Source organism: Rhinopithecus bieti, unplaced genomic scaffold (genome assembly GCF_001698545.2).
Source record: "Rhinopithecus bieti isolate Rb0 unplaced genomic scaffold, ASM169854v2 scaffold_11508, whole genome shotgun sequence".
In the NCBI taxonomy this organism is placed as follows: Eukaryota; Metazoa; Chordata; class Mammalia; order Primates; family Cercopithecidae; genus Rhinopithecus; species Rhinopithecus bieti.
Window position 1 is genome coordinate 552,278 of NW_016806932.1, and position 11,167 is coordinate 563,444.

General features: G+C 41.0%; 1 protein-coding gene across 10 annotated transcripts in view; it reads right to left on the reverse strand.

The window, feature by feature from the left end:
* ARMC2 (armadillo repeat containing 2) overlaps positions 1–11,167 on the reverse strand; it is a 129,534-nt gene that overhangs the window by 38,743 nt on the left and 79,624 nt on the right. For all 10 annotated transcript variants that reach the window (XM_017878742.1, XM_017878735.1, XM_017878738.1 and 7 more), the window contains one exon: positions 6,727–6,872. In XM_017878742.1, the coding sequence (XP_017734231.1) occupies positions 6,727–6,872 (146 nt within the window). The remainder of the gene's footprint in view (positions 1–6,726; positions 6,873–11,167) is intronic.

Sequence of the window (11,167 nt, forward strand, 5' to 3'; positions counted from 1 at the left end):
CCAGCCTGGGAAACAGAGTGAGACCTTGTCTCAAAAAAAAAAAAAAACAAAACAAAAAAAAAAAAAGGCTAGGCGCGGTGGCTCAAGCCTGTAATCCCAGCACTTTGGGAGGCCGAGATGGGCAGATCACGAGGTCAGGAGATCGAGACCATCCTGGCTAACACGGTGAAACCCCGTCTCTACTAAAAAATACAAAAAACTAGCCAGGCGAGGTGGTGGGCGCCTGTAGTCCCAGCTACTCGGGAGGCTGAGGCAGGAGAATGGCGTAAACCCGGGAGGCGGAGCTTGCAGTGAGCTGAGATCCGGCCACTGCACTCCAGCCCAGGCGACAGAGCGAGGCTCCGTCTCAAAAAAAAACAAGAAAACACACACACACACACAAAAAACTTGTAAATACTAAATTCCTCTAATTAGTAAATTTTAAAGGAAATTTAAAATTTAAAATTAGTAATTTTAAAGGAAATTTTATAGGTTTAAGGAGGCTGAAAAGAAAGGAATTATGTTTTTTACTAAAATAATTAGAAGAAAAATATGATATATTCAAAGAGTAGAAGAAAATGATTCATAAGGATAAGAGCAGAAGAAATAAGACATGAAGCAAACATACAATACAGTGGGTCAATAAATATATTTGTTCTTGGTAAAAGCTAATAAAATAGGAAAGATTTTGCAAGACTAAGAGAAAAGAGAAACAGCACGAACAATCAAAATTAGGAAAGAAAGTCAATATTAACAATGAAGAGGCAGGGTAACATAGTGGTTCAAAGTATGAATTCTAGAGCCAGACTACGGTTTGAACTGCAGCTCTATGACATACTAGTTGTGTGATCTCAGGAAAATAACTAAACTTCTCTATGCCTCAATTTCCTCATATGTAAAAAGATAATGACAATAATAACACATATCTTAAAAAGTTGTTATAAGGATGAAATGAATTCATATTAGGAAAATATTCTGAATATTGCCTAGCATGTTGTAAGTGCTATACAACTATCTGTTAAATAGGTAAAATAAATAAAAGGGGACATAATTAGAGATACAACAGAGATTAGAATAATAGTAAGAGAATAGTTGGAGCAACTTTTATATTATTTGAAAACTTAGAGAAATTTATCAAATTCCTACAAAAACTTAACCTTCTGAAACTGAATCAAGTAGAAATAAGAAACATATAACCACGTAGGAAGAAATTGAATCAGTAGTCAACAATATTCACACACACATACACACATATATACCCTGGATAAAAATAGCATTTTGGGCAAGTTTTTAAAACTTTTCAAGAAGCAGATCAGCTTTTTACAGATTCTTCTAGGAAAGAGAAAAAAATTGGATTACCTCCCAACCCATTTTATGAGCTGGTATAAACTTAACACTAAACCCAGACAAGGACAATATGAGAAAGGAAAAATATAGGTCAGTGTAACTCATGACCACCAATGACAAATCCTAAACAAAATATTAGTTAACCAAACCCAGCAACATATAATGGCTTAACTTGAGAAACTTTATTAATGTAATTTACTATATTAGCAGATTTAAAAAAGAAAATCCATAATCAAAAGCAATTCAGGTAAATGTGATTTATCACACACAACTAAAGACAAAAACCACATGATTATCTCAATAGACACAGAAAAGGCTTTCAGTAAAATTCAACACTCCTTCATGTTAAAAACTCTCAATAAACTAGGTACTGATGCTGGGTGAGGTGGCTCACGCCTGTAATCCAGCACTTTGGGAGGCTGAGGCAGGTGGATCACCTGAGGTCAGGAGTTTGAGACCAGCCTGGACAGCATGGTGAAACTCCATCTCTACTAAAAATACAAAAATTAGCTGGGTGTGGTGGCACGTGCCTGTAATCCCAGCTACTCTGGAGGCTGAGGCAGGAGAGTCGCTTGAACCTGGGAGGCAGAGGTTGTAGTGAGCCAAGATCACGCCACTGCACTCCAGCCTGGATGACAAAGCGAGACTCCGTTTCAAAAAAACAAATCAAAACAAAACAAAAAACTAGGTATTGAAGGAACAGACCTCAAAACAGTAAGTGCCATCTATGACAAACCCACAGACAATATCATACTAAATGGGCAAAAGCTGGAAGCATGCCCCAAGAAAAACAGCACAAGACAAGGATGCCCTCTCTCACCATTCCTATGCAACGTAGTATTGGAAGTCCTAGCCAGAGCAATCAGTCAAGAGAAAGAAATAAAGGGCATCCAAACAGAAAGGAAGTTAAACTATCTCTGTTTGCAGAAGGGTACTTAAGAAAACCTACAACAAATATTATTTTCAGCTGGTGTAACCATGAAACTATTTCCTTTAGAGTCAGAAGAAAGACAACAGGCCCAACACTTACAGATGATTCTACTTCTAGAAAATCCCATCGTCTCAGCCCAAAACCTCCTTCAGCTGATAAACAACTTCGGCAGTTCCAGGATACAAAATCAATGTACAAAAATCACTAGCATTCCTATACATCAACAACAGCCAAGCAGACAGCCGAATCAGAAAGGCCATTCCATTCACAATTGCCACAAAAAGAATAATATACCTGAGAACACAGCTAACCAGGGAGGTGAAAGAGCTCGACAATGAGAATTACAAAACACTACTCAGAGAAATCAGAGAAGACAAAAACAAATGGGAAAACATCCCATGCTTATGGATAGGAAGAATTCATACCGTTAAAATGGCCATACTGCCCAAAGCAATTTACAGATTCAATGCTGTTCCTATCAAACTACCAATGACACTCTTCACAGAACTAGAAAAAAAAAAAAAAAAAAAAAAAACTATTTTAAAATTTACATGGAACTGAAAAGAGCCCAAAAACCCAAGGAATCCTATGGAAAAAGAACAAAGCTAGAGGCATCACATTGCCTAATTCAAACTGTACTACAGGGCTATGGTAACCAAAACAGCATGGTACTGGTACGAAAACAGGCACATGGACCAAGGGAACAGAACAGAGAGCCCAAAAATAAGGCTGCACACCTACAACCACATGATCTTCAACAAAGCTGACAAAAACAAGCAATGGAGAAAAGACTCCCTATTTAATAAATAATCATGGGGTAACAGGCTAGTCATATGCAGACGACTGAAGCCAGACCCCTTCCTTTCACTATATACAAAAATCAACTCAGGATGGATCAAAGACTAAATGTAGCCAGGCGTGGTGGCTCACGCCTGTAATCCCAACACTTTGGGAGGCTGAGATGGGCGGATCACGAGGTCAGGAGATCAAGACCATCCTGGCAAACACGTGAAACCCTGTCTCTACTAAAAATACAAAAAAAAATTAGCTGGGTGTAGTGGCAGGCGCCTGTAGTCCCAGCTACTCGGGAGGCTGAGGCAGGAGAATGGCGTGAACCCGGGAGGCGGAGCTTGCAGTGAGCCGAGATCGCGCCACTGCACTCCAGCCTGGGCGACTGAGCTAGACTCTGTCTCCAAAAAAAAAAAAAAGACTAAATGTAAAACCCAAAACTATAAAGACCCTGGAAGATAACCTAGGCAATACTATCCTGGACATAGGAACGAGCAAAGATTTCATGACAAAGACACTAAAAGCAAATGCAACAAAAGCAAAAATTGACAAATGGCATCTAATTAAATTTAAGAGCTTCCTCACAGCAAAAGAAACTATCAACCTAAAGAATTAGAGAAAATATTTGCAAACTATGCATCTGTCAAAGGTTTAATATCCAGGACATATAAGGAACTTAAACAAATTTACAAGAGAAAACAACCCCACCAAAAAGTGGGCAAAGGGCCGGGTGCAGTGGCTCATGCCCGTAATCCCAGTACTTTGAGAGGCTGAGGTGGGTGGATCACCTCAGGTCAGGTGTTCGAGACCAGCCTGAGCAACATGGAGAAAACCTGTCTCTACTAAAAATACAAAAAATCAGCTGGGTGTGGTGGTGCACACCTGTAATCCCAGCTACTTGAGAGGCTGAGGCAGGAGAATCACTTGAACCTGGGAGGCAGAGGTTACAATGAGCTGAGATCACCCCATTGCACTCCAGCCTGGGCAACAAGAACAAAACTCTGTCTCCAAAAAAAAAAAAAAAAAGTGGGCAAAGGACATGAACAAACACTTTTCAAAAGAAGACACACATGTGGCCAACAAGCATATGAAAAAAAGTTCAATATCACAGATCATTAGAGCAATACAAATCAAAACTACAATGAGATACCATCTCATACCAGTCAGAATGGTAATTATTAAAAAGTCAAAAAATAACAGTTGCCGGTAAGGTTGCAGAAAAAAGAGAACACTCATACACTGTTGGTAGGAGTATAAATTAGTTCAATCATTGTGTAGAGCAGTACGGTGATTCCTCAATGAGCTAAAAGCAGAACTACCATTTAACCCAGCAATCCTATTACTGGGTATATACCCAGAGGAAAATAAATCATTCTACCATAAAGATACATGCACACTAATGTTCATTGCAGCACTATTCACAATAGCGAAGACATGAAATCAACCTAAATGCCCATCATTGACAGATTGGATAAAGAAAACGTGGTACCTATACACCATGGAATACTATACAGCTATAAAAAAGAATGAGATCATGTCTTGTGCGTGAACATGGATGGACCTGGAGGCTATTAGCTCAGCAAACTAGCGCAGGAAAAGAAAAGCAAATACCACATGTTCTCACTTATAAGTGGGAGCTAAATGATAAGAACTTATGAACACAAAGAAGAAAACAACAGATGTTGGGGTTTACTTGAGGGTGGAGGGTGCGAGGAGGGAGTGGAGCAGAAAAGATAACTCTTTTAACTATTGGATACTGGGTTTAATTCCTGGGTGATGAAATAATCTGTACCACAAACCCCTGTGACATGAGTTTACCTATGTAACAAACCTTCACATGTACCCCTGAACCTAAAATAAAAGTTAAAAAAAAAGAAGATTCAGGGCAAGCATTTGACAAAACTTAATACCCATTAATAAGAAAAAAATCATTAATCTTCTAAAGGTAGTTATGAAAACCTACAACAAATATTATTTTCAACTAGTAAAACCATGAAAATATTTCCTTTAAAGTCAGAAGACAACAGGCCCAACACTCACAATGTTGTACTGAACTCCTAAACTAAAGAAGAGATGAGGATGCACTAAAGAAGAGATGAGGATGGGGACAGAGTTACAGTAATTGAAAAAAAATTTATATGCAGATAATTTGCATAGAAAATCCAAGAGCATCTATAGACAAACTCCTAGTCTTAATGTTCATCAAGATTCTTGGATATCCTTCCTGTAGGAGACAGCTAAAATATATAAATAAATAAGTAAATATTTTTAAAGAGAGATCAATACAAAATAATAAGTTCATAAGGAAGGGAAAAGAACAAGAAGAGTTTGGGTTCTTTTTTCTTTTGTCTTTTTCTTTTTCTTTCTTTTTTTTTTTTTAAGATAGGGTCTTGCTCTGTTGGCCAGGCTGGAGTGCAAGTGGCACTATCTTGGCTTACTGCAACATCCACCTTCCAGACTCAAGCAATCCTCCCACCTCAGCCTCTCAAGTGGCTGGGACTACAGTCACACACCATCATGCCTGGCTAATTTTTTGGCAGGGGTTGGGGAGGGCGCTAGAGATGGGGTTTCGCCATGTTGCCCAGGCTGGTCCCAGATTATTGGACTCAAGTGATCCCCCACCTTGGCCTCCCAAAGTTCTGGGATTACAGGTATGAGCCACTGTGCCTGACCAAGAGTTTGGATCTTAAGGGAGAAAAAAAGTGAGAGATTTGAAGGCCAGGCAGGGAATCCAGAACAAAGCTCAGGGAAGTGCAGTAGAAAAAGATCAGATCTGGAGGGAAGGAGGGGGCTGGGGCTGAAGTACCACCTGTTGGGTACTATGCTGACTGCCCAGGTAACATGATTGTTGAGACCCCAATCCTCCACGTCATACAATTTACCCACATAACAAACCTGTGTACCATTTAATCTACACTTCAAGTTGACATTCGTTTAAAAAAATCAGATTTGGACTCACATCCTCATACAGGGGTCCGGGGGTCAAGTACCAATTCAGTCTTCAGGGAAGTTTGCTTTTCTTTACAACTACAACGTTATAGTTCAAGAAAAGCCCCAGGCTCCCGAGAAGAATCATTATGTAAAAACACTGACAAAGAGCAGCACGGGAGGAAACAGAAATGCATAAAGACAGCTCTGAAATTTAACAACATCTTGCTTGAGGCAACCTGGATTCAAATGATCATTATGTCTGGAAGAAATAAAGTAAGTGTAGACATGACCAGTGAAAGCCTGAGCCAAAGTTCAAATAGCTGAAATAGAATAACCTTCTATTACAAAGTCAGATCAGACTTTCTAAGCATTGATCCCCTTCTTTGAGTTAAAACTCTTGTTTATTTCCTAGCAAACTGGAACGTTTGCTGTGTTTTGTATACAGTTTTTTAAATCTCAAATAAACTGAGAGGAAGATTAAACACACACACGGAGCTCACCACTCACCAAAGAACTAAAACGACTTAACAACCTATGAGTTTAGAATCACAATAGAATCATATAGACAATGGAGTCATTTGTTTGAATTGTTCATTTTCAACTGGGACCACTAGATTTACCCTTTCTGGCAGGTGAAGTAAAAAGAAGAAAAAGGATTTCTTGCCAGTCACACAAGCAAATATTAAAGATAACCCAAAATCTAAGCATTAGCATTTTTGTAAGGCTACTTCACATCTTAGTCTACCTACCTGAATATTCTGGCAATATTGGTACAGACATCCTTGTCACCCATGTACTGTTCCATCGCCGTGCAGAGCTGGGGAAGGGCACTGATGCTTAGGAACTTAGTTCTTACTAATGGTGAATCAACCAAGTTTCTCAACGTAGCAGTCACCTAGGATAAAAGCATACTTGTGCCATTTTTTTTTAAACTGAAAAAATATAACCACAAGAAGCAGCAGAGTACAATTCATCTCATAAATTTCCTTATATCAGTAGCTAAGTGAAGCTCCCGCTATGCCTCTCCCACCAGCACAAGTAGCAACAAATGAAAACAAAGAAAGCCTAATTTGGTTGAAAAGTAAAGAATGAAATATTAATCTTTGTAAGCAATTGGTATACCCCAAACCCAGGGTTAAACAAATCATCATCTAGGTTTAACAGTCCTAAGATCTTCAGCTGGCCCTGTGATAGCCACGTCAGTTCTGCAGATTAGAAACTTTTTGTTGTTTTTCTTTTTTTTTTTTTTAATTGTATAGGTATTCTTGTCTGATTGTTCTATGCTTTTATAAATAGCATCAGATAATGATGTGGCCAAGGAATATTTAAGATCTTTACTCTCATTCTCTCCCAAGAGGCAAGTATTAAGATCTCACAAATTTGTCTTATTTTGTTAAAAAAAAAAAAATTCAAGAAAGCATCTACTTTACCTTTGCCAGAGTCAAGAAGAGTTCAGTAAATCATAAAATGAATGTTGTTATGTAATAATTTTAATATGCAGTGTGCTCCTTCCTTGTGGGACACTGCAGGCAAGCTACTGGTTAAGAGCCAGTTCAGCCCCACCACCCATCAGCCTGGGTTAGTTACTTAACCTCCCAGAGTCATTTTTTTCATTCAGTAAAGTAGAGGTGATGATACTTGCCTAGTAGTTGTAAGGATTCAATGAAATGAGATGTGTGAATGGCATTGCTGCCATCACTTTAGAGTCAAATGACAGGGATTCAAGTCCCATATCTCTTCCTAGTGAAGTGCCTAGGGGCAGCCACTCCTTCCTCCACTTCCCCATTTCCTCATCTGTGAAAAGTGGGTGACAAGCACTGCTCACCTCTGGGGGTGGGAGGGTTGTGTGTAGCAAATGGAACCATGTAGCACTGTTTTTATTACTTATCTAATACTGTAAAGCATCATGTAAACATAAAGCATCATTATAGCCATAGTATATAAACTTCTAAAACAATTCTTAAGATGACATGATTAGTTTTCCTCTTAACAGCAGCAACAAAAGATACATTAAAATATAACTGACTACCCTGAAAACACAGAAAATGTTAAAAAAAAAAATGCTTCAAATAAATGTATACAAGTCTTTTGCAATCAATTCAATTATACAATGATTCTGTAAATTCTTCCCTGAAAGTTTCAGATATCCCAAACACTGGAGGTGAAACAAACTACTTGAGTATTCCACTTAACTCCACAGATTTGCACAATATAACAATGTAGTCTTCTAAGCTAAGGAACTGACTTTTTCTTTTTCTTTTTTTTTTTGGAGACAGAGTCTTCCTTTGTCATCCAGGCTAGAGTGCAGTGACAGGATCTTGGCTCACTGCAACCTCTGCCTCCCCCATTCAAGCAATTCTCCTGCCTCAGCCTCCCAAGTAGCTGGAATTACAGGCACATGCCACCACGCCTGGCTAATTTTTGTATTTTTAGTAGAGATAAGGTTTCACCATGTTGGCAGGCTGGTCTCGAACTTCTGGCCTCAAGTGATCCAACCACCTCAGCCTCCCAAACCTCTGGGATCACAGGGGTGAGCCACTGCGCCCAGCCAGGAATCGATCTTTTGTGAAGACTAATGAACCATTCTAGGAATTCCATTGCTGTCATAAAATGGAAAAGTCTCATCATCTGACCCCCTTTCTACCTATTCTCCTGAGACAGCCTAGGCACTGGAGCACTACTGGTTTACATTAATTCAGAGGATGCCTCAAAACTCTCTTCCATGGAGACCGAAGAGTACAGATGCCTGTGTGACTCCCAGGCAGACGGACACCATAGGAAACCATGAAATACCCATTCCAGTCACTGCACACCAATAGTTCCTTTTCCCTGGCCCCAAGGCATCAAAGATGGGGCATCCCAGTCCATAGTCATCCTCGTGCTCCCCACATCTAACCTCTGGCAAGGGACACTGCCAGCAGAACGGACCATAGTTTCCTTAGGAGCTTTTATTTTCTTGTTTCAATCTCAATTTTTTCTCCTTCTCAGGCCTTATTCTCACCTCATTAGCAAAAGTTTAGACAGTGCAAGGTTCTTCTGCCCCACATACATAACTTTCATAAATAACCCAAGTCAGGAGAGAAAGTCCACATTTATATGCGACATGTCATCTGATTGAAATCCCTACCTGCACGTGATACACACAGTTGAGTTGATACAATACCTCACATATTTCCAAATTTGTCATTTGTGGTGCTGGTAGAAATAACGTGCATGAAACATACACCATGCATTTGAAAAATACACAGCAATAGCTCAATAGATGACACCATCAACCTAGTTGCTCAAGCAGAGACATCCCAGAATCCTAGGACCCTTTCTGCTTTCTGTTACTCCAAGCCATATTGGCTTTTTGTCCATAGCTCCCAGGATAATATTCAGTTCCCTGACCATGGTCTACAAGGATCAATAGATCTGGTCCTTCTCAAACCATCAAGCTTCATCTCATACCATATATGCCACCATAAACTCTACTTAATGCTAGGTTATTTAATATTATGTTTTACTGTCTGTCTACTCCTCCGGACTAGAAGCTTCAGTAAGGGCATAAACCTTGTTCATCCTTTTCACCACTGTGCATCCAGCTCCAAGTCCAGTGCCTGGTACATGGTGGGCACTCAATAGGCATTTATTAATGAAATGAATGAAGGGGATAACATCTACAAAGGAAAGACTGGGATATCAGAACACTATGGGCTAAGCAGACAATATCTCTGAGGTGGACAGATTTTAAGATTTGTTTCAAAGCAGAGGAGTGAAAAATAATGGATGAAAGAAAAATGAACTCTCTGGAAGGGGACCGGCCTCTGTGTATTTGTTCTCTAGCCTATCTCATTTCTGACAGCAGCCCCTTTCTAGGCTCCTAAACTCCCTCCCAGGCCCTACCCCTTTCCCCACCTTACTGGTCACATGTTCACCCCTTCTCTGCATCACCAGCGTCACTGGTTCAGTTTAAGCTTACTTCATCTCTTACCCAAACTCTACAGCCCCCTGGATGGGCTCCTTCCACAGTTCGCCCCCACAGCTGCTCACTGCTGCCAGAGGGGGCATCTGAAAGCCACGCCTTCCCTGTTCAAAGGCCTCCTGTGACTTCCAGCCCAGCCAGTAGCACCCGTAGCCTAACGGTTCCTCAGTCTCTGAAGTGCGGTTCATCCCTCCAAACTCATCTCCTTTGCCTCCGCACCACCCTGGCCATCCTTCAGACTGCACTACATGAGGTCTTCATCCCTTCATGACGCCATGTCTTTGAATAGGCGGCTTCCTCCGTCCAGAGTGTCCTCAATTACACTCTGCCACCCCTTCTCCCCCTGGCCATCTCCTGCTCATTTTTCTTTTCTTTTTTCTTTTTCGAGACGGAGTCTCAATCTCGGCTCACTGCAACCTCCGCCTCCCGGGTTCAAGCGATGCTCCTGCCTCAGCCTCCCGAGTAGCTGGGATTACAGGCAAGCACCACCACACCCCGCTAATTTTTGTATTTTTAGTAGAGACACGCTTTTGCATGTTGGCCAGGCTGGTCCTGAACTCCTGACCTCAAGTGATCTGCCCACCTTGGCCTCCCAAAGTGCTGGGATCACAGGCATGAGCCACTGTGCCTGGCCTCCTGCTCATTTTTCAAAACCCAGTTCAAGATAACTTCTCTATGAAGTCCTTTCTGAGGCTGATCAGTCGCTTCCTCTTCCAGTTACCAAAGCATCCTGTTCCTGCCTCTACAACCCCCATCACAGAAGCACTGTCACTTGTCTTCAGGCATCTTCTCTCCCATGGTGAGCTCCTCTAGGTACAAACCACTTCTTACTCCTCTTTCTACTCAGAGGACAACAAATGTGCTCATAAAAAGCTCTTAAATGTTCAGCTGCCAGAGGGCTGGATGAGTGAATGAGAAGGTGGAGGAAGAGGGGAATGAGGAGGGGGAAGAAAGAAAGAAGGGACAGGAGCAACAAAAGGGAGGTTTTTCCCTGTAAGACACCTCTGGCAAGAAAGTGCAGGAGCTTAGCAGAGGCCTGGGTGAACCAGGGCCTAAAGCCCTGAGGGGGAAGGATCAGAGCTTCAGACGCAGCTCTGAAGGCCCTCTATCTTGAGAGACTTGTCACCAACCTCTGAGAGCCACCAGTCTCACTGTGGGGTGATGGTGGGGCCCTGAATGCTCAGACCAGTGGCCTTTTCTGGAAAAAAATGCAAAAAAAAAAAAAA